This window comes from Tripterygium wilfordii, chromosome 5 (assembly GCF_013401445.1).
Source record: "Tripterygium wilfordii isolate XIE 37 chromosome 5, ASM1340144v1, whole genome shotgun sequence".
Taxonomy (NCBI): Eukaryota; Viridiplantae; Streptophyta; class Magnoliopsida; order Celastrales; family Celastraceae; genus Tripterygium; species Tripterygium wilfordii.
In genome coordinates, this window is record NC_052236.1 from 484,636 (window position 1) to 509,670 (window position 25,035).

The following is a 25,035-nucleotide window of genomic DNA, read 5'->3' on the forward strand; positions in this document are numbered from 1 at the left end:
GTATCAAGTTGATCACTAAATTTCCATATGACTAATTCGGAAGTCTTTCGGATAATATTCTGCTAGTCGAAGTAGCTTTCCCTTATCAAAATGAGACTAATTCGGAAGTCTTTCGGATAATATTCTGCTAGTTGAAGTAGCTTTCCCTTATCAAAATGAGAGAATGAATTAAACGGATTCATTTGCGGTTTACCGTGTTTCAAATTGAGGGAGTGAAACCTAGATTGTCGACAAAAGACGTGACACGACAAAGGTTTTCTAGTATGGTGGTATGGGCTGGGCTATCAACATAAAAATTCAATGGGCTCATAACTCAAGGTGGGCTTAGTCTAGTGAAATTGTCACTTTACAATTTACATATAGTATATGATTTTAGCCCAAACTTATATATAACTAAGTATTTTTTTTCAAAAATGGTGGGATTGAGCCCACCCTGACAGCAATAAAAAATGACATATAACTCATCAGTTTGACAGTCCATGGAAACCCAATAGGTTTATTTAATCCATTTAATCAATGAAATATTTTTATTTCCACTCTTTTATCCCAGAATTCATTGTCCAAAATTTATTGTTTTAATATAGATTCTACTATTTTTTAAAGTACAGTTTAGAATTCATTGTTTTAGTTATGAATTCTTTATTTTTGAAAATTCCATTGGAAAAAAAAATTAAGAAATTTCATTTAAAAAACCAATGGAATTAAGATTTATCTGATAAAACTCATCGACAATAGATCTTGTTAGAAAGAGTTTTATGCGTTGATTCCGAATGTGTATTTTTTAAAAAAAATCTAACATGTATTTTGAGAATTAAAACGTTTTAAAATTTCATTTAAAAGACTTGGGCTCCTATGAGTTACCTATCACTATATAGTATATGATTTTAGCCCAAACTTATACATAACTAAATATTTTTTTTTCAAAAATGACCCTGACACCAATGTAGATCCGCCAGTAGTCAAGAGTCAAGACAAGCCAAAAAGAAATACTCCCCGTATGAGAATTAACCTATGTAGTATATGTCACAATAAATCATTTGCACACTTCATCATACAGTCATGAAAATCAAGTTCTTGCCATATTTTTTTGTAGTTTGCCAAAATAAAAATAATAGAACCTCCATTCTGACGGATAGATAATACCTCACAGTGTAGTTGATAGACTCTTGATGCATCCACACCAACCAAATATTATCATCCCATTACCTTTGCGCTGTTTTCATTCGGGTTTTTGTTATAGTTCCCGTTCCTCATATGAACCAAAGAAAGCCTTCATGTTTTCAGCACTTGGGAGGGTTGCATTGTTGATGTTATAATGGGGATTCACATTTTTTTTTCCTCGTGATGCACGAGTAAGGAGAAAAATCGACATCATAATCAAATCCTTAACGTCAATTAATTATTTGGATTTGGTAAAAGATTGGTTGAAGTGTGCGTGTCTACATATTGTCTACACCATATTCTTGCAGGCCAAAAGGGTTGGGCTTGGCTTAAAGATTGGGCCTGACAGAGGTGGAAAGTTTTGGACTGCACCATTGTGTCACGGGACAGTCTGATGGAAGTCAATTTGGGCCTAATGAAAATGGGAGGATTGGGCCATGAAATTAGTATAAAGAGCTTGCCCAAGATGTATGGTTAAATATAATATAAGATCAAATCAAGATGGTTTTATTATGGTAGTTGCCTACAATCATGGAACAACAACTTGCAAGAAGTTAGCAGAGACATGAAGCAAGTGCCACACCTCACAAAGTTACTGGCTCAACAGTTGAAGAAGGTGGAGCACACTTGTGGGAATTTCGGAACACTGACAGTCATGGCCAGTTATTCAGTTTTCATGGAGGTTTAATGGAAGTATAAAGCTGGTGGAAGGAATCAACACAAAAATCCAGCCCAATGACATAAATCATCTTAGTTTTTAAGCATTCAAGCTATTTAGCTATTGTCTACAAATACTCAGTCATTTTTCAGTTTTGTTCATGCAATCACTTGTTTTCCACCCATCATGTATATATTTCGTTCATCAATGAAGTATTATGTTCCAGTATTTTCTTCCATTTGTGAATGTTCTAGTGAAGCACACTTCAATGAATCTAGAGTTCCTTAAAGTTTCATGTTGAGGTCATGATTTAACCATTTTATTCTTACAATCGTTTGTTTTAGAAGTTAGATTACGAGTGCAATCCCAACAAGCTATGTTTTTCACGCTTTGAGATTGACTGTAAGTCTTTGACACACCTACAATCGTTTGATCAGCACAACGATCTCGTCACCATAAAGGATAAGATGGACCTTTTGACGCCTGCAGCCAAATAGAGCCAACACATATATACTAGTAGTGTTCCTATATGCAGGCGGCGCATTTTAAGTAACACACATTTGTGAAGTAAGTTGTTTGGACCGACTCCTCGATTGCCATAGTTTTCCATCATTATTGTTTTAATAGTTTACATTATGGATACAGTGGCTAGTTGTACACGGGTGGTACAGATTCAACTCTTCTTGAAAATAATCTTTCTATATTATTTTTTTGTATGGAAATATAAGATAAGATCTGCATAAGATTATATGACATCCAATATTTTTGACATAAATATTAATTTAACACTTGCAACCAAACCACCACTATCATTTATCACATCTGCCTCTCTCAATGAAGAGGACCCCAACATCAATCACAATCATCATTTCCCAACACAAACCCTCACTGTGTCACTGCATGGGGAGACTTTTCTGGGTCATAATATAAAAATGATGAGTGAGACAAAAAAACAATGTAATCCCTAAGATTACGGAATAAGAAATTCACTCATTATTGGCACTTTGTGGGACGTTGGTGGTGGGATTTAACGTAATCCAGGAAATTATCCGCGTAACGGTTTTGCCTATCCTTGTCTCCAAACAACTCACTCATCTCCTTGGCTTTGTCTCTGTAGCACTTCCCTTCTTCTTTCACCATCACCAGAACCAGTGACTCGGCAACTGAGTTCCTTGTGAATGATCCGTCAACTTCATTTCTTGGTATGGAATACGCAAGCTCCTTCTCCTCTAAAAGTCTTGCATTAATGCCTTGATCCACATGGCATGCCAGTAGAATAAGAGGTCTCTGGAAGTGAAATGCCTCCACTACTGAACTCCAGCCCGAGTGAGTCAACATCCCACCCACTGAGTCATGACTTAGTATCTTGAGCTGAGGAACCCAACTCGTGTTCACGACTCCACGTCCTCTTGTTCGTTCCTCGAACCCATCTGGTAACACGAGCAACTCAGTGTCCACTTCTCCAAGACGAGTCTTCAATGCCCAGAAAAAGGGCAACCCGGAGAGCTCTAACCCGAGAGCTAACTCGGTAAGTTCGTTCTGACTCGGTTTCGCTTCACTCCCAAATGCCACATACACTACAGACCCTCTTTGTTGCTTGTCTAGCCATTCTTTGATCCACCGCCAGGTACCGGCATCGCCTCCCGAATCATAGTCTGTCGTGGGTAACTGACCGGCAGGGAAAATCGGTTTCCCGTGGATTTTCTCCAGTAGGTGTAGCCATTTCCCGTCGAAGTCAAGACAGCCTCTGACAACTATTGAGTCACATGATCTAATCGTGTTTTCGAGGCGGAAAAAGTCCGAAACGTTTCGGTCATCCCCTGCCACTGCGCTATCAAAGATCTTCAACACCTCAAAGAGTCGGAACGACACTGTTTTAGTAACGAAAGGGACCCACTTCGGCGGAACGGTGAAATCTTCGGGTTTCAAGCGATCGTCTTGCATATCGACGGACGGTGATGTTGGCTTAGCGAGACAAACCGATGAAGCTAACGATATACTGAAAAAAGAACTGTGTATCCCTAGTTCACTCGCAATTGGGGCGATCCAATAGGCAGCGAAGTCGAACAGAACCCAATTGGGGCTCCTGGATTTGAGGAAATGGGTTATGGGTTCTTGAAGCAGATCGTAGGCTAGCTTGAGGTAAACAACGGCATCATATGGGAGATCAGAGGTGGCCTCCGCGTTTTGAGGGAGGTTGTGGACGTGCGGCAGCGGCAGCGTGATGAAGTCGATGCGAGGAGCTATGTTTGGAGGGAGTTTTGGAAGGCGATGGATGTTTCTGGGAGTGGAAATGAAGGAGATCTTGTGACCCTTTCCAGCAAAAAGCTTTGCAAGCTCTAGGTATGGGATTATATGACCGAAGGCTAGCCATGGAAACATCGCTATGTGGAGCTTATGGTCTTGATTGCTTTCTGCCATGGATGGAATAATTGAACACACTAGAAAGAGAAGCGAGTATGGAGAGGAGTATATGAAGGCAAATTTGATATTATTTGGACATTCAGAGTATAAGAAGAAGATTGGTGAAGATCGAAGAAGAAGAATGAATGAACAGTTATCCATAAAATCTCTTATGTCGTCTGGTAATGGATTGAGAGTGTCCAACAGTGGGTCCACACTTCTGCTCATGCCACCTAGATTATGAACAATTATAGATACCAAAATTATGAACACATATAATTTTGGATAAAAAAAAACGCCTAATGAGTGTCATTATATAAAACGGTACTAGTAGCGTCATTGTAACTAAGAAAGGGTTTTGCTTAATGACACTACTGCCTCATTAAATATATAACCAAGTGCGACAGCTCGCATCGTCATTAACCTAAAAACAAAAAAAAGACACTTGTCACCGCTCTTCTCCTCCACAGGTGTTACCAGCGTCGGAAAGTTCTCTTCCGTCGCCTTCCCTATTCGTCGCTACATGTTTTGTAAGTTCTGACAGTTTTCGTGTCTTTTGATTTTTACAAATTTTACGTGTTTGTTTTTTCATTTTGTTAGTCATTTATTTATATAATAATATAAGCGTTAGAATTATTTATTAATTTGATTGATTGTTATAATTGTTTAGGAGATTATTTAATCGTTTGGTTAATTTTTAGAACTATTTAATCATTTGATTAATTATTAGAGTTATTTAATAGTCCGATTAATTGTTCAAATTGTTTAATCGTTTGATTATTTTAGTAACTATAAATCAAATGTTAGGAACACGTTTTTTGTGTTTTAACACAAAAATATTGTGTTATGTATAAGTGGAGTAGACTGTTGGTGATAATGTCGTCACCATGAAATCATAATTTTTCTTCAAGCTTTGTTTGACGATGCTGGATACGAGCAATGAGCATAATTATGGTCAATCGGGTCTCTGAGTTGACTATACACAAACAATTCCAATAATTCATACAAATACCGATCATTGATTAATGTGACATTGATCCCGAAAATGTGTGGTAGAGAACTATTTTGAGGAAGCTTTTGCTAACAATAATTCAAAATTTACACACAAAAGCCTGTGCCTCCTTTGTTCTTAGGCTTGCGCACCTTTTGCCAACTCACCCAACATGCAGGTCTAGACCCATTGCTATTAAAACCGCGAGCTAATTGGTTAAAATATTCACGAAGACCTAAACCCTAAAACGTCTATCTATCTTTGATGAGACAAGAAACGATAAAATACATATTTGAACTTGTATGGGCTTGACAATATAAATTAATAAATAAAGGTAAGGGTAACTTTAGTCACACCCCGGTTTTTTCTAAAGACACCCCAATCTAAGTTGACCATCCCTTGTAAAAATCAGTTGACGAGGTGTCTTTAGAAAACATCGGGGTGTGACTAAAGCTACCCTAAAGGTAAAGTTAATAGGCCCAACAAGAGAAAAGAACACATCCCAACATGAAGCCCATTCCTTCAAGAAGAAGACCCGATCCTTCGTTAATTCAGCAAAACCTACAAATCAATGACAAGTATGATCGTATAGCTATAGTAAGTCTATTGCTCTCTCCGTTGTGACTAACTCTAACCTCTGAATACCTCTTTTGATGCTACTTCATAATTCCTCTCGTTTCGACATCGATTTGTCTTTTCGTAGAGAATAAGATCTCATGTTGTCGACAACATTGATCCCTCATGTCGACGACGTCCAGCCTACATCCTTAATATCAAACTTATATCTTCTCGACTTTAGTTCTTAGTCACCTCGACTTTGACCTCGAACTCAACCCTTGTCTCAACACTTTCTGATAAGGCCCTCACTTCGTATTTAACTCAAGAACGCACTTATTAATAGCAATAAACCAAAACGTTGGACCTCTCTCTGACAGAGGCTGGATTCTACGAATCACTTTTGGCATGTGTTGTGTATAAGAGGTGCAACGGTGTTGATTTGTTGGGTCAATTTTGTTGTGACAAATATGTAGCCATGGACATTGGTTGGCTCTTCAAATGGCTTGTTTTTGCTTTTAAAGTGGGTCTCACAACAAAACACACTCATATCTACAACAAAATTAATATTGAGACCCATCTCTATTAAATCAAAAATGAAGCCAATGAATTTACAGAGTTATACCAAAATATTTTATTGGACGAACCACATCAACAATACACGTTTTCCGATATATTTTGTTCTGCCAGTAAAAAATTATCGTTGTGTCACATGTGAGGTTGAGTTAAAAGATAATTCCAACTTCCAATTTAGTCAGTCCAAAATTGCAACAGTCAATGTTTCATTATTTTATTTGTTTAGTCACATCCATGACCATATATGATCCTTTGTATACAGAGGATGCATGAGTCGGTGCTATTTCACCTCTGTTTGTTTTTCTTCTTCACCAATCATCTTTTTCTTATACTCTGAATGCCCAAATAATATCAAATTTGCCTTCATATACTCCTCCTCTCCGGCCTCCATATTCGCTTCTCTTTCTATTGTGTTCAATTATTCCATCCATGGCAGAAAGCAATCAAGACCATAAGCTCCACATAGCGATGTTTCCATGGCTAGCCTTCGGTCATATAATCCCATACCTAGAGCTCGCAAAGCTTTTAGCTGGAAAGGGTCACAAGATCTCCTTCATTTCTACTCCCAGAAACATCGATCGCCTTCCAAAACTCCCTTCAAACATAGCTCCTTACATCGACTTCATCGCGCTTCCTCTGCCGCACGTCCACAACCTCCCTCCAAACGCAGAGGCCACCTCTGATCTCCCATCCGACACCGTTGTTTACCTCAAGCTAGCCTACGATTTGCTGCAAGAACCCGTAACAGAATTCCTCAAAATCCAGAGCCCCAATTGGGTTCTCTTCGATTTCACTGCCTATTGGATCGCCCCGATTGCGAGCGAACTGGGGATTCGCAGTTCTTTTTTCAGTATAATGATAGCTTCAACGCTTTGTATCGCAAAGCCAACATCACCGTCCGTTGATATCCAAGACCATCGCTTGAGACCCGAAGATTTCACTGTTCCGCCGATGTGGGTCCCTTTTGCGACTAAAACAGTGTCGTTCCGACTCTTTGAAGCGTTGAAGATCTTTGAAGGTGCATTGACGGCCGATGACCGACACGTTTCGGACTTGTTTCGCCACGAAACCGCTATTCGATTCTGTGACTCCATAATTGTCAGAGGCTGTCTTGACTTCGACGGGAAATGGCTACACCTACTGGAGGAAATCCACGGGAAACCGGTTTTCCCTGCTGGTCAGTTACCCACGACAGAGTATGATTCGGGAGGTGATGGGGACACATGGCGGTGGATCAAAGAATGGTTAGACAAGAAACAGAGAGGGTCTGTAGTGTATGTGGCATTTGGTAGTGAAGCGAAACCGAGGCAAGACGAACTTACCGAGTTAGCACTCGGGTTAGAGCAATCCGGGCTACCATTTTTCTGGGCGTTGAAGACCCGTCGCGGAGAAGTGGACACTGAGTTGCTCGAGTTACCAGATGCGTTCGAGGAACGAACAAGAGGACGTGGAGTGGTGTACACGAGTTGGGTTCCTCAACTTAAGATACTGAGCCATGACTCAGTGGGCGGGATGCTGACTCACTCGGGTTGGAGTTCAGTAGTGGAGGCATTTCACTTCCAGAGACCTCTTATTCTACTGACATGCTATGCCGATCAAGGCTCTAATGCAAGGCTTTTAGAGGAGAAGGAGCTTGCGTATTCTATACCAAGAAATGAAGTTGACGGATCATTCACAAGGAACTCGGTTGCCGAGTCACTGGTTTTGGTAATAGTGAAAGAAGGGAAGTTCTACAGAGAGCGCGCGAAGGAGATGAGTAAGTTGTTTGGAGACAAGGATAGGCAAAACCGTTACGTGGATAATTTCCTGGATTACGTTAAAACCCACCACTAACGTCCCTCAAGGTGCCAATAATGAGTGAATTTCCTATTGAGTAGTCTTATGGATCGAGTGTTTTATTGCCACAGTTATCTCAAATTCATATGAATTATGTTGGGATAGCTAAGACAAAAAAAACACTAAAATACTTCGCATTTTTCTTTCTTATTTTTAAATGTTTGTTGTTGTGGAGTAATAATGATTGGTGTGGTTTAACAATGTGTTTGTACTACGTTTAGAGGTGCACTTCACCTCACAGCACCACAGTTTTTTGTGACACGTCAAACGCTTTTTATCCAACAGAACTCACCTCACAGCACCACATCTTTTTACTTCGCAACACCTCACTTCACTTCACAGCACTCTCAAATGCTTACAATATATGTTGAATTGTCCCACATAATTAAGTGATTTTATATTAATATTATTAGTCATCTAATATAACCGTAATTTAGATACGTCAAACGCGCATCACAGCACCGCACTGCATCACAGTTTTAAATGTGTTGTGCCAAATAACTTTGTGTTTGAACTAATCTCACAGCATCACAGTTTTAGAGCTCACGTCATAATAGTTTTAGACCTCACATCACCGCACAACACGTCCAAACGGACACATTGTTATGGCCTATTTGGGCGCAAGAGAGTCACTCTTTTTAACTTCTTCTTTTTTCCCTCTTAAATTTGGGCCATTATGCCAGCTAATTCGCTGGCAAAAAGACAATGAAGTGGTATAAATTTAATAAAAAAATAAAATAAGGTGTGGTACGGTGCACAAGACATCTTCAATGGGCGGGTCAGGATTTATGCAGATTTCAAAGAGTTGAACGGTAAACCACCCAGTTGCACCCTTTGCCATCTCGTCACATCTCAGTTTCCACTCTCCACAAAAAATAAACACACTTCTAGGGCCCTCAGCCCTTTGCTTTTATGGATAGTTGAAGGAGCAAGAAGACAAGTAAATTCATATGATTGTTTTACCTATGCCCCATAACAACAATCACATTAATATCTCTTAATAAATTCTCTATTTTATCAACTTAATATATATATTCTGTTACGTGGATCAATTTTGTGAACTTAAATCCAATGGTTGTTATAAAATACAATAAAAGTAGAGGCCACACATTTACTGTGGGACCCACTATATCTATGGTTGAATAACAATTCCACAAAATTGATCCACACTTTTGGTGGTTTACATAGGAGAATTTCTGTATATATATATCGATTTTCTCTTATGAGTACCCATAATAATGACTCAAAATAAGTACATGCTTAATAGCCGTTGGATCATACTAAGGGAGCATATCAAATCTTAAAATTTAACCCCTAAAATTCACTCCCACTCGCGTCATCTCTCATTCTCTCTCTATCGAGAACCAACTGCTCCTTCCCCATGTATCTATCGCGAGCCGAACCACCATAGCCAGCCTTTCCACTCCTTCTCTTCCCAAAATGAACCATAATATCTCCTCTTGCTTCTCTCACTCTCTTGCTTGACTCACTCGAAGACCCAGACAGAGAGTTTTCAAATCGTGAACAACGAAATTGTTGAATCCGTGATTATGTGGTGCTATTTCGATTCAAGATTCTGGTGTGATTGCGACGATTTGGGACGAAATCGAACAATAGTTGATTAATGCTTGGATTAAGTTACAGATTTGCAGGTTTTTAGGACAGAGTTGCCACGATTTAAGCATGGTTGCAAAGTTGAAGCAGTTGAGAATTTAACTAATTTCCGAGATGCTTGACCAAAATATTATTCCTGATGTCTTTGTTTGTGCCACTCTTGTGGATGGATTCATCAGAAATGGTAACCTCAATGAGGCCAAAAGGCTGTTTTGTGTAGTTTTGTCATTGTATTTAAAATACCTAAATGAAATATGCTTAGTCTTTGTTAGAGTTGTAAATTAGCTATAATTTAGGCTGTAATTATATGGTAAATTGATTGTAATGTAATTGTAAATTAGGATGTTAGAGTTGTAAATTAGCTATAATTTAGGCTGTAATTATATGGTAAATTGATTGTAATGTAATTGTAAATTAGGACTGTAAATTAGGAGGTGATTGATTTAGTTGCCTTACTTAGTCCAAGATCTGTAATTATATAATACCTCCTATTGGAGAAGAATAAACTTAACCTTCTATGTTATATGTTTGACATGGTATCGGAGCAAAAACCCTAGTATTTTATCTCCTACCGTGCGTTTACTGCACTAACCCTTTGCCGTATTGCTATTGTGTTTGTCCCTTTTTTTTGCTATCTTTGTTTGTTTCCTTCACTCTGCTGTGTCTTCCGCTGCACCTTGTTGTCTGACTTGGGCCATTATTCTTGCTGCTCTATATTTGTGCTTGACCTACCATTCTTGTTGGTGCTTTCCTCTCTTCCGTGCCATTATTATTGCTGTATCCTACACTTGTCAATGGCTACATCTAAAGAAATTGTTGTCCCTAAATCCTCTACCATCACTCCTCAAGATATGACTTTGCAGATTACACCTGAGAAGTTGGATGGATCCAACTATGATGCTTGGTCTCGAAGTGCCCGACTTTACATCACTGGTCGCGGCAAGTCGGGTTATATCAATGGGAAAAAGCAAGCTCCTAAGGAAAGTGATGCTACTTTCGATACTTGGGAAGAGGAAAATAGTATGGTGTTGTCTTGGCTTCTTAATTCGATGGCCAAAAATATACGTACGATATTCAACCGTTTGGATACCGCCCACGCGGTATGGGAAACTGTTAAAAAAACATATACGGTGGACCAAGACTCCTCACGCTTATATGCGTTGTATCGGCAAGGTTTTGGAACTACCCAAAATGGTGGATCTTTAACTGATTATTATGGTGCTTTGCAAACAATATGGCAGGAAATTGACTCTCTCCGGCCTAGTAAGCTTACCAATCCGGAATATATCCTTGCTCGACAGGAAGAAATCAATGAACAACGTCTGTATGAGTTTCTTGCTGGCCTGGACTCAAATCTGGACTATGTCCGAAGCAAGGTATTATCTACAACACCATTACCCTCTCTTTTTGAAGCTTATGCTATGGTGTGTGCTGAAGCAAACAGGCAAACTACAATGATGGGTAGTGTACCATCCGAAGGAATGGTGATGAAGGTTAAAGGACATTCTCACTCATCTCGACCATTGTCATCTGGTTTTAAACTAGATGGCAAGAAATTTGATGCCAAGAAACCTGATGACCGAAAATGTACCCATTGTGGAGAGAGTAATCACATGCGTGATAAATGTTTTAAACTTCATGGGTATCCCGAATGGTGGGCAGAATTCAAAGGCAATAAGAAGAACGAAGGAGTGGCAAAGGTTACCCGTGCCTCTGAAGATGCTCAATCCCCTTCCTCAGCTAATGTTGTGACATCAGGTACTCCTAGTTCTGCTTTACATAATTCTACTACTGCTTGTGATAGTACATGGATAATTGATACTGGTGCAACAGATCATATGACTCATGATTCTACCCAATTTTCACATTTATCTGGTAACTCCCCTAAACCTCATATTACTAATGCCAATGGTGTTTCTTCACCTGTTACTGGAATAGGATCTATCTCAGCTACTCCGAAATTAACTTTGTCTTCCACGTTACTTGTTCCATCCTTAGATTGCAATTTGTTATCTGTTGGACGCTTACTTGACCAACTTCAATGTTCTGCCACGTTTCTTCCTACTCATTGTTACTTTCAGGATCTTCTTACCAAGGAGACGATTGGGCATGGTGAGCGACGGGGGGGTCTATACTACTTGGACGCTGCAGTGCCAGATGCTAAAGAAGTGGGTCAAGCTCATATCAGTATTAGTGGAAGTCCGAATGAAAAACAAATTTGGTTGTGGCACCGACGCCTTGGACATCCGTCATTTAGCTATCTTAAGTATCTTTTTCCCTCACTTTTTGTGCACTGTAATGTTTTGGATTTTAAGTGTGAGACTTGTGCTTTAGCAAAGAGTCATCGTGCTGTTTTTCCATCACGTGAGAATAAAACTACAAAGCCTTTTGGTTTGATTCATTCGGATGTGTGGGGCCCCTCCAATATTTCTACAACTGGTGATAAGCATTGGTTTGTCACTTTTATTGATGATTGCACTAGGATGACATGGGCTTATTTACTCAAAAAAAAGGGTGATGTCTGCATGGTTTTTCAAGAATTTTACAGGATGATTCTGAATCAGTTTAAAGTCACAATACAGGTTCTCCGGTCAGATAATGGAGGGGAATACTTGAGCCATAGCCTTGCTTCTTTTTTTAAAGAGCATGGCATTATCCATCAAACTTCATGTTCTCAGTCTCCTCAACAAAATGGAGTGGCCGAGCGTAAAAATCGTCACCTATTGGAAGTAGCCCGATCCCTACTCATTGACAATGTTGTACCCAAATATCTTTGGGGGGATGCCATTTCCTCTGCCGTATACCTGATCAACCGAGTTCCATCCAAAGTCCTTCACTACCAGACCCCATTACATACCCTCTCCTCATACTTCACTCTACCTCCCATTCCTGACTTGCCTCCAAAGATCTTCGGATGCACTACATACGTGCACCTTCATTCGAATGAAAGAACCAAACTCGAACCCCGTGCTTTGAAGTGTGTTTTTATTGGATACTCTCCATCCAAAAAGGGCTACAAGTGCTTCCACCCTCCATCCAAAAAGACCTATGTGACGATGGATTTGGTCTTTGATGAAGATCACGGCTACTTTAAACATCCAGTGTGTGGCTCTTCTCTTCAGGGGGAGATACTCAACTTCGAAGAAAAGATCCCACAGAATTTTCCAACAATTACTCCCACTGTTGATGAACTGGCAGCTGATATTCCTCCCATTGTTAATGAAATTGATGATGAATCTGCCCCTAGTGAACCAGAACCAGCTGCCTCCACTATGAATGAAAATGTCTCTACTGAACCTGCACAAGTGGTTACTCACCCCCCGTCTACACCATCACCTTCGGCTCCTCCAACAACTTTGGTTCTTGAACCTGAGGTAACACTTGACTTAACTGATATACTCTCTAGTGATCCATCCAATTCTAAATCTCATGGTGCGTTAACCGATAATCTTGAACCTAGAAAATATAGTCTTCCCCAACGACTAACTCGTGGCATACCAAAATCCCAATATGTACCTGATTTAAATGCCAAAACTAAATATCCTGTTAGCCATCATGTCTCATCACATAGGTTATCTGAGTCATATGCATCTTTTGTATATCATTTATCTTCTGTATCTATTCCAAGTAAGTGGCAGGATGCTCTAGCAGATCCTAGATGGAATAAAGCCATGACTGATGAAATGAGTGCTCTTGAAAAAAATTCTACATGGGAACTAGTTCCCTTACCTAGAGGGAAGAAGACCGTGGGATGCAGATGGGTCTTTACAATAAAACATAAAGCGGATGGCTCGATTGAAAGGTACAAAGCAAGGTTGGTAGCAAAAGGATATACACAGACTTTTGGCGTGGACTATCAAGAGACCTTTGCCCCAGTAGCAAAGATGAATACAATCCGTGTACTATTATCCTTAGCTGCCAATCTTGACTGGCCTCTTCTACAATTTGATGTCAAGAATGCTTTTTTGCACGGAGAATTGAAAGAAGAGGTGTATATGGATCTCCCTCCTGGAATGTCAGCTACGAAGGAAAGAGTGGTGTGTAAATTAAAGAAATCACTATATGGGCTAAAACAGTCTCCTAGAGCATGGTTTGGAAGGTTTACTCTGTCCATGAAGAGGTTTGGCTATAGACAGAGTAATTATGATCACACTCTGTTTATTAAGCATAAACGAGGTAAAGTGACTGCCTTAATTATTTACGTTGATGATATGGTTGTGACTGGTAATGATAAAGATGAAATTGTTGAGTTACAAAAGTACCTGACTACTGAATTTGAGATGAAAAAATTGGGTGATCTTAAATATTTTCTTGGGATAGAAGTTGCCAGATCAAGAAACGGTATCTTCCTATCACAACGAAAATATATTCTTGATTTACTAGCTGAAACAGGACTGCTTGACTGCAAGCCTAGTGAGGTCCCAATAGAGCAAAATCATAAGTTGTGTGAATGTCCAAGTTCGGCAGATTTTGATAAGGAACGATATCAAAGGATTGTCGGGAAGCTAATTTACTTATCACATACGCGACCCGACATCGCTTATGCTGTAAGTATGGTTAGCCGATTTATGCATGCTCCAGGAGATAGTCATATGGATGCCGTTGTAAGAATTCTAAGGTATTTGAAGACTGCACCTGGCAAGGGTTTAATGTTCTCTAAACAAGGTCACTTGGATGTCGAAGGATACACAGATGCTGATTGGGCTGGTTCTCTGACTGATCGACGTTCTACTTCTGGCTATTTTTCCTTTGTAGGTGGGAATCTTGTTACATGGAGAAGTAAGAAACAAAAGGTTGTTGCAAGATCAAGTGCAGAAGCTGAGTACCGAGGTATGTCTCATGGAATATGTGAATTGTTGTGGATAAGAGGTTTGATGAAGGATCTAGGTTTTAAGTCTAACAAACCTATGAAGCTTTACTGTGATAATATTGCTGCCATGAATATTGCCCATAATCCAGTTCAACATGACCGGACTAAACATGTGGAAGTGGATCGACATTTTATCAAGGAAAAGTTGGAGGCCAATATTATTGAGGTACCATTTGTAAGAACGGAGGATCAATTGGCAGATGTTCTTACCAAAGCTGTCTCCAGCAAAGTTTTTTACAACTCTCTTGACAAGTTGGGCATGAGTGATATCTACGCACCAACTTGAGAGGGGGTGTTAGAGTTGTAAATTAGCTATAATTTAGGCTGTAATTATATGGTAAATTGATTGTAATGTAATTGTAAATTAGGATGTTAGAGTTGTAAATTAGCTATAATTTAGGCTGTAATTATATGGTAAATTGATTGTAATGTAATTGTAAATTAGGACTGTAAATTAGGAGGTGATTGATTTAGTTGCCTTACTTAGTCCAAGATCTGTAATTATATAATACCTCCTATTGGAGAAGAATAAACTTAACCTTCTATGTTATATGTTTGACAGTCTTGTCATTATATTTTAGAGGTCCAACATAATTAAAAAATTAAAAAAAGACTCATCACTAGGTGAATTGATTCCAACAAATGGCTCATCATAGATTAATAATTCATAATAGAGTCCTTGTAAAAAGACCCAATAATTCACTTTCAAAATGTAAAAAATTATCAACAACATTTGTAGATCAACTTTCAATTATTACTTATATGTATCCCGTAATATTTTAATTTTTAATGTTACTTTTCATAATTTAAAAAACATAATTAATAAATAATCAACAAAATTTCGGGGGCGCTACCCCCGGACCCCCACAAATATTTTTTATGATTATTTTTTTTCGCTTCCTATATAAATCCGTTCCCATGTACTTGGGAGCCTGAGTCCGCCCCTAGTAAAGGGTAAACTTGCAAAGGCAACCTCCTTTTTTGAATTAATGTTGGTAAAGAAGCGCATTAATCCTAATAATGATGTCAACATTACATAATAAGAATCATTTTTTCAGAATGAGTGTAGCTCCAACAAATCTCAAGTTGAAAGAACGAGTGCAGCTCCAATTTTTTTGCCTTACTTGAGGAACATAATTAAGTCATTAGATGACGACGAATCCATGTCTGTTTGAGGTTCTACATTACATCCAACACTAATACTATCCATAACTGGACAAAAAACCAACAACAAGTAGCACAACATTACAATAAGTATAAGAAAATCATGTCAATAAACATAAATCACCAAATTTAACATATCCAAATCACTAACGGTCCAATATAGTGATTGGAAACATGAATGCTCAACATGAATTCTCTTAATTAATTCCCAAAATTAATCCCCAACTCAATCACTATTTGTTCATAACCTAACATCCAATCATGCCCAAAATCCATTTATTTTTTCAAAGATTCATATCAAATATACAAATTAATAAGAGGCAAAGGAGTCGTGATTACCTTTAGACAACTCTAAGATGAGAGAGTGTGAGCCTCTTGTTCCACGCCCACAGAATCGTTTGGTTCGTGACAGAAAGAATGAGAGAAGAAGGAACGCACGTGGGAGTGAATTTTAGGGGTTAAATTTTGAGACCTGATCTAGTCTCTTGGTATGATCCAACGACTATTAAGCCTGTATTTATTTTGAATTCTTATTATGGGTATTTATAAGAGAAAACCTATATATAGATAGAGAGAAGAATTGTCCAATGTACACCTAATTTTCATATTTAAAATACGCACAACTTTTTAATGGTGTGGATAAGTGAAAAAATAAGTGGGGTAACTGTTTTAGGTCATACATGTTTCAAATCAATGATGAAAATATATGCATATTTTAAGTGAGCATAGTAGAATTTATATATATATTAAAGGATATGATTATGATCTCGATTTTTCTCCTTACTCGTGCATCACGAGGAAAAAAAATGTTGAAACACGAATGTTCTTTTCAAGGGTTGCATGTGCAATGATGTCGGAAAAGAGGAAATAGGAGCCATGTCCTGTCACATCTCAGTCTCCACTAACAATAGCACACTTCCAGGGCCCTCAGCCCTTTGCTTTTAAGGATGGTAGGGGCAAGAAGATAAGTAAATTCATATGATTGTTTTACCTATGCCCCATAACAACAATCACATTAGTATCTTTTAATAGATTCTCTATTTTATCAATTCAAAATTGTTTCACCTATGCCCCATAACAACAATCACATTAATATCTCTTAATAGATTCTCTATTTTATCAACTCAAATATATTCAACGACAACTACAAACGTTCAACCCTTCAAACAAGATTTACAATAATACGCAGGTCAGCTCAATACTTCAATCGTTCAACATTTCATAATATAATGTGGGCATGCATAATATTACACAATAATGACAATATGATCGTTGAAGATGAACGGCATGACATTTACATGTTCAACTGACATTGAAGACACATATGATCAGGTTGAAGATGATTCTCTTATAAACTTATGAGTTTCAAGAATATATTGACCAGTACATTCACATCGAGGACAGAGAAATACATACTCAAACTTCAAACTCACCTTGTGTAGCATTTATAAAACATTCATAGCAATACTTAGTAATATTTTTGTTCCATATGTTTATTTTCTCGTGATGTTATTGTTCGAATAGATCTTCCGTATGTTTTTAATTAAGTTTCAAATTTATATGTGATTAGTTTGTCGTTTGTTGTTTATATTTTATTATTATGTTATTAATGTGTAATTTCCTAAGTGAGTATTTTTTGATGTTTTAGATTCGGTTGAAGTACGCCAAACTTATTGCATGAGCAACCAACATCTAGATTATACATACTCTAAAGAGATATCAATGTGAATGTTCTAACCACGGACTTCAGGATTTGAAGTCCAAAGTAAAAAAAAAAAAAGCAAGAGACTCTAACATTTGGGGTGGGTCCATGGAATGATGCCCAGCCCTAGGACAAACACAAAATTGCGCCTTTACAATCAAACTGTACATCACAATATAACATCATACAGAGCATGAATACAAACACATAAACGTTTTTTTCCCTTTTCTATAAGGAATGATCAAAGGCAGAAAATAGTTATAGCAAGACTACCAGGATCATAATAGTCTCTGTGAATAGGTACCTCCTGCTTCCTTTCTTCTTCACTAATCTTCTTCTTTCTTATACTCTGATATGGGGCATTTAGTTGGTATTTAAGAGACATTCTATTATGAGTGCGTGTATTCTTTATGGTGGAGTATGACGATTCTCTATGCTGAGGATCATGACCGTTGATAAAGACAGTGTTATAGCAGAAGTTATGTAATTTTTTAAATCAAGATAGAGATTGTTAGAGCATCTCCAGCAAGGGGTTCTATAATTGAGTATGTAAATTGTAATATGCATACTCAAAAAGTCATTTACATATCCTATTACATACTTTGATAAAAATTCACTCCGACAACAAGGTATAAAAGGAGTTTCTATATAATTTCTCCATATATTTTAATCAATGGGCTATGAATATATTTAGCCGGCCCAATATTTTAACTCGTGGCCCATATATATTGTAATTCGATTATCAATAGCAAAAAAATTTTAAATTTTCACAGGCGGAGCACGGAATTTATGTTGTGGGACCATTAAAATTTGATGGATTCCGGACTCCCGGAAACTTTTTTTAGAACTATCTACAATATCACACATGTTTAAAATGATAATATCAATGCACATTTTTCTTGATGGAACAAGTGATCTCATGCAGATCACCCCCCAACAAACCTATGCTCAAAAGAAAGCAAAGCCAGCAAAAACATAAAAAGAAACAGCAGCATATGGAAGTTCTGAAGTATCCTAAACTTGCATTGAATATCAATGGCTAGAAGAAGGCTTTGAACATATAGACTCACTTAAGAATTTTGTAACCAACGGTCACTAACAATTTGATGTGAATAAATAATATAATATACATATGTGGATCTGGGCCAATGAAGGATGAACTCACTTGGACCAGTATTGTAAGAAAAAGACGGCCAAAGGCCCAATATGAAACACTAAGGCTTGAGAACAGCCCGGCCCAAATCATGAGGAATAAATCCTACTACAACATCGTGATTCGTGAACGAATAATCTGGAAACTCTCTTCCAAACAGCTGTCGAACGAAAGAGAGGTCAGAGACTGAAGCTCCGACAATCGAATCAGAGCTCTCTACCGATCAACTCAACTTAACAGTAGAAGTGTATTAAGGATATACATAGTAAATACAGACTTATCAAATGCTAACTCTCCTTATCCTTATCACTTGCTGCTTCTGTTGGTGTGATGATCATCTTTATCTCTGATTCTGTTAATAATACAATTGAATTGCTTATTAATTTTTAAGGCCATTGCAATTTTTTATTTCGAAAAATTATTAATATGTTATGAATAAGTTTACAAGTTTAGCGATATCTTTTTGCGTTCCAAACTAAAGCCAAATTGAACATGAAAAATAAATAACATGGTTCGAATTTATAGTCAATGGTCTTGAATTTTCATATATTCTTCACATTCAATTTGATTTTCATTTCGGACAAAAAATACCATTGAATTCATAAATCCGATAAAACATATTCACTATATTTCCAAAAAAATACATTTTGCACTGGCTTTAAAAAAATTACAACTGTTCACAGTAATTTTTTTTTTCCAACGGTTCACACTAAAGTTTTTTACAGCAAACCCCACTCATCCATACATCTCCACACCCACACGCGTACGTGGAACATTCATATCCACACCAATAATTTTTTTGCCCACCCATTACCCACAGATAATATTGTCATCCCTGGTTAGAGCTCCTTTGTGAGTTAAATTTGGTGAGAATACTCCTCCATGATTGATTTGTGAGCTTTTGATCTGTTAAAGCTTCACGATTGAGCTTTTGTAGCTAATTAAGCTCTTCTTTATACATTTTCAAATCGAGTTGATCAACAATACCATCTTCTTTCTCTGGCGCTCTCCTCAGTCCTCCCTATTCACATCTCTTTCTACTGTGTTCCGTTATTCCATCCATGGCAGAAAGCAATCAAGATAATAAGCTTCACATAGCCATGTTTCCATGGCTAGCCTTCGGTCACATAATCCCATACGTAGGGCTTGCAAAGCTTTTAGCTGGAAAGGGTCACAGGATCTCCTTCATTTCCACTCCCAAAAACATTCATCGCCTTCCAAAACTCCCTCCAAACATAGTTCCTCGCATCGACTTCATCGCGCTTCCGCTGCCGCACGTCGACAACCTCCCTCAAAACGCGGAGGCTACCTCTGATCTCCCATACGACGCCGTTGTTTACCTCAAGCTAGCCTACGATTTGCTCCAAGAACCTGTAACCGACTTCCTCAAAACCGGGAGCCCTAATTGGGTTCTCTTCGACTTCGCTGCGTATTCGATCGCCCCGATTGCGAGTGAACTAGGGATTCACAGTTCTTTTTTCAGTATAATATTAGCTTCTTCGCTTTGTCTCTTTAAGCCAACATCACCGTCCGTTGAAATCCAAGACGATCGCTCGAAACCCGAAGATTTCACTGTTCCGCCAAAGTGGGTTCCCTTCGTTACTAAAACGGTGTCATTCCGACTCTTTGAGGTGTTGAAGATCTTTGATGACGGATTCGCAGGGAATGACCGAAACGTTTCGGACTTGTTTCGCTTCGAAAACACGATTAGATCCTGCGACTCAATAATTGTTAGGGGCTGTCTTGACTTCGACGGGAAATGGCTACACCTACTGGAGAAAATCCATGGGAAACCGGTTCTCCCCGCCGGTCAGTTAAGCAAGAGAGAGGGTCTGTAGTGTATGTGGCATTTGGGAGTGAAGCGAAACCGAGTCAGGAAGAAATTACAGAGTTAGCACTCGGGTTAGAGCTCTCCGGGTTACCCTTTTTCTGGGCATTGAAAACTCGTCTTCCGGAGAAGTGGACACTGAGTTGCTCGTGTTACCAGATGGGTTCGAGGAACGAACAAGAGGACGTGGAGTTCAGTAGTGGAGTATTGGCGACTTAATCATTTTGTTTAAATGATTTGTATACGGTCAATGTCATGATTGTCATGATTAAGGAGACAATCAATGTCATGATTTGTATATATCTTTAGCCTTCTTTAGTCTTAATTATATGGTCAATATCATGATTGTCATGATTAAGTCTAAATATTTAGTCCTAGAGACATCAATATGTAGTTATATATGTTAGGCTTGTAACCGAGAGATCAACAACAATAATATACACAGAATATCTTTTTGCTTAAAAAAAAAAAAAAAAAAAAGATATTCTGTGTATATTATTGTGGTTGATCTCTCGGTTACAAGCCTAACATATATAACTACATATTGATGTCTCTAGGACTAAATATTTAGACTTAATCATGACAATCATGATATTGACCCTATAATTAAGACTAAAGAAGGCTAAAGATATATACAAATCATGACATTGATTGTCTCCTTAATCATGACAATCATGACATTGACCCTATAATTAAGACTAAAGATATATACAAATCATTTAAACAAAATGATTAAGTCGCCACAATATGGAGGCATTTCACTTCCAGAGACCTCTTATTCTACTGGCATGCCATGTGGATCAAGGCATTAATGCAAGGCTTTTAGAGGAGAAGGAGCTTGCGTATTGCATTCCAAGAAATGAAGTTGACGGATCATTCACAAGGAACTCAGTTGCCGAGTCACTGGTTCTGGTAATGGTGAAAGAAGGCGGCAAGTGTTACAAAGACAAAGCTAAGGAGATGAGTAAGTTGTTTGGAGACAAGGATAGGCAAAACCGTTACGTGGATAATTTCCTAGATTACGTTAAAACCCACCAGTTCACCAAAATCTCTCAAAGTGCCAATAATGAGTGAATTTCCTATTTCTAACATGCACTTTAATTTTAGTTTATACACCCTAATAATTGAGATCATTGAATTATTGGGGTACCCAATTATTAAGAAGTTGATCTTTTTTCAATGTTGAGAGGTGGTACACCCCATGTGGGGCCACCACCATAAAAGCCAATATGAATTTGCCATGCAAGTATTGAATTGGTGTCATGTGGACGATTATGACAAAACGAGTAGCAATTTCTTGAACAGTAATCTCACATGGAATTGCTGTTACGAATTCGGCTTATAGTTTCTGTAAATAACTGGTATATTGAAAAGGTGCTGGAGAGATTTTACATGGACAAAGCAAAACCAGTATTTTCTCCACTCGCAAATCATTTCAAGTTAAGCTCCACCCAGAATCCTAAAAATAAGAAGGAGAAAATTTAAGTGAGCAATTGGTGTGGTATGTATTTTTCTTTCCAATCCTAAAAAATAACATTGACAAGCGATGAAATGGAGTCTCAAACTGTGCTAGATAGTTTCACCAATGCAGACATGTAACTATGGAAGGTGATGTTGATTCCATCTAATCAAAATCTGAGTACCTAATTACTTTTGTTGGGGGAGCTTTGTCGTGACAGTCGAGGCTACAGAAGTGTATATTACTATCAATCACAGAGACGGAGTACACAGCAATTACCGAAGCATGTAAAGAAATGTTGTGGTTGCAAACAAAAAAAATCCTACTTGAGATAGGGATGGTACATGAGAAATATGTCATTTAATGTTATAGTCCGTTTGCTATCCATCTGTGTAAAAAATCGGACACTTCACTCGGAGTCAAAACATATTTGATGTGAGGTATCATTGGATACAGAATATCATCTCGAGGAAAAAATGATAGTATGTATAGGATGATTGTGGGTTGATGAGGGGCCCCCGATGAGGTCGTAGGGGGAGATTGATTGGGAGGTGAATAGATGATCCACGCCATGTGGGGTCACCACCATAAAAGCCAATATGAATTTGGTATGCATGTATTGGATGATAATGAGTACTAGTTGCACTCTCCACTTAACAAAGTACACATCAATCTAAATAAAACTTAAGTAAAAACATAACAATTATGAGTACACCCCAATTTTTATTTTTTTTCTAAAAAATATCATCTACACCCCCTTCAACCGTAATTCCCAATTTTTCTCTACAGAGGTGGCGGTGAAGGTGGTAGAAATGGTGGAGAGCCACTCTATCAGAAGAAGCTCAGAGGTGATGCTCAGGGTCGGAAAGGAGGAGGTGGTGGTTGAGATGGAGGAGGCGAGTTAATTGGGTCACAAAAAAATTTGGTTTGAAGATGGAACCTAGAGGAGGATGCCCAAATTCGTAGCATCACTATTGCTTTGTTGTACCGAAATCTGGCCAAAATCGATGGTGATCGCATGATCATCTTCATCATCATCACTGATTGGGTTCTCGATGATGGCCATGGTAGGAGTTATGGGACTCCATGAGGCTTGATTTGCAGGCTTGATGTATGAGTTGCAGCTTGATTATATCTGATCCATTCATTTGTAGGCTTAATTTATATGCTTGATGTATGAGTTGAAGGTAGGGGAAGGTTGTTGCAGACTTGATACATGAGTGGAAGGTAGGGAAGAAGAACAAGATAGTGATTTTAGGGTTAAAATGGCAGGGACAAAAGGGGTATTGATAGATGATGGTTTTTAGATGGTTAATAAGGTATACTTGGTTAAGTGGTGAGTGCCAATAATCCTTATCATCAATGATAGATATGAAATTGGAAGGCAAAACACAATCACGTGGGACACCGTAGGCTTGATGCTTTTTGTTTTTTCATGAAGACATTTTATTGTCTAAAATAATAGCTCTTGAAAAAAATAAAAAGATGTACAATGGAGTCATTTTGTCGGGTACACATTATTTAGGCAACCATGTAGCCATGGACGTTGATTGGCCTTGCAAATTGATTATTTGGTGGGTCACATATGATACACACGCATATTTCATATAATTTTATTGGTGGATCCCATTTATATTACACAAAAATCAAGTTAGTAAATTTACAACATTGTAATTTTCATTCCTAGTCACATTAACAAAACATGTATTTCAATATAACCACATCAACAAAACATAAATCCCCATACATTACCCATGCCTCAACAAAAGACCACCATTATAATTACTCTAATCTCTCACATGATCACAATCTCAGGCACCCCACCAAACACTAGCTCCATTTTAGCGTTCCATTTATTATAAAAATCATAAGATATAATATTATAAAGATTAAGATAATATTTTTATCCAACAATTTATAAACTGGCGTCAATTTTTAATTCGTCAAACAAACAAACACTTTACAACTTATTATTACGTAGCTTTTTTTCTCAACTTTTAAACTAGCGTTAAAAATCAATTCAACCATTCTACCAATCGAAGTCCATAAATATAGAGATTTTGCCGCCGGGTTAATGCGTAAATGAGAGCGCAAGAACAAGCACAAACACATGCAGTGCAGAGAAAGAAAAGTGAGAGAGAGTTTAAAGTGCAGAGAGAATGAGAGTATATACACTGGGTGCATTTGGGGTTTGGGTAAGTGATTCCAAATTATTGTTCCACTCGTTTGTAGTTCTGTAGTGGTAGTTACTGCGGAAGATTCTTGTACCAATTATTTTAATAGTGAAAGTTTTCAACTGGACTACGGTCCGGTGGTTTTTTCCAATGAAGGATTTTTGACGAAAAAAATTCTAGTGTCCATTCTTGTTATTTTATTCGGAATTAATTTTCTGGCCAAGATTATTCTTGTAATAATCCCAACAGATCGATGTGATGCTGTGGCAACCAAGAGGCAGATGTGATTAATGATGTGCCAATTTGGTTGCGATTTGATTCAGTTGAATCCTATGTATCCAATTCAACAACTAAGATAATTAAGATACCAATTACTGAGATTTTAATCATCTTTCGTATTTCAAAAGTTAAATTTGAAATGAAATCTATGCTCAATGCCTACGCCTAATGCATCAGGTCAGGTCAGACTAGAGTTTAACACTAAGAGTGTGTCTAGATTGAGGGATTTGGAGGGGAGGGGAGGGGAGTGAACGAAATTAAACGGAGGGATTTGAGGGGATTTGGAATGAAGATTTCATTAAATTTTTTGTCAAAATTCTTTCCTTCCAAAATGAAGTCATTTGAAGAGAAGAGATTACTAATTAAGTTATTTATGAATTAAAATATATTTTACCTGACATAACACTTAAAAGTCTTAAAAATAAAAAATAAGGATAAAGTAGTAAATTAAACTACTTTTATTTCCTTCTTTTTTTTATCTATCCAAACATAAGAGAGAAAACTATGACAATGGAGTAGTCAGCACAAAGTCCAAACAACTTAAACAAGAGATACAAATATACACACACACGCACTTCAACCAATCCGTTACAAAATCCAAATAATTGATTG

The 25,035-nt window shown here is 37.9% G+C and overlaps 2 protein-coding genes and 1 pseudogene across 2 annotated transcripts; 2 read left to right on the forward strand and 1 right to left on the reverse strand.

Annotated features, from left to right (window-relative positions):
• Nucleotides 1–2,569: 2,569 nt before the first annotated feature.
• On the reverse strand, nucleotides 2,570–4,541 carry LOC119998415 (UDP-glycosyltransferase 91A1-like). The gene has a single exon (XM_038845743.1). The coding sequence runs from the start codon at nucleotides 4,448–4,450 to the stop codon at nucleotides 2,813–2,815; it is 1,638 nt and encodes a 545-aa protein (XP_038701671.1). The 5' UTR covers nucleotides 4,451–4,541; the 3' UTR covers nucleotides 2,570–2,812.
• Nucleotides 4,542–6,620: 2,079 nt separating this feature from the next.
• On the forward strand, nucleotides 6,621–8,387 carry LOC119998378 (UDP-glycosyltransferase 91A1-like). Its single transcript, XM_038845698.1, has one exon. It carries the CDS (start codon nucleotides 6,774–6,776, stop codon nucleotides 8,175–8,177), a length of 1,404 nt encoding a protein of 467 aa, XP_038701626.1. The 5' UTR covers nucleotides 6,621–6,773; the 3' UTR covers nucleotides 8,178–8,387.
• A 10,881-nt stretch (nucleotides 8,388–19,268) lies between these two features.
• LOC119999100 lies at nucleotides 19,269–21,600 on the forward strand (annotated as a pseudogene).
• The last annotated feature ends 3,435 nt before the right edge of the window (nucleotides 21,601–25,035 follow it).

What these genes read in the sequence shown, in the direction of transcription:
- LOC119998415 (XM_038845743.1), bottom strand. Translation starts at nt 4,450, where the DNA reads ATGAGCAGAAGTGTGGACCCACTGTTGGACACTCTCAATCCATTACCA.
- LOC119998378 (XM_038845698.1), top strand. Translation starts at nt 6,774, where the DNA reads ATGGCAGAAAGCAATCAAGACCATAAGCTCCACATAGCGATGTTTCCA.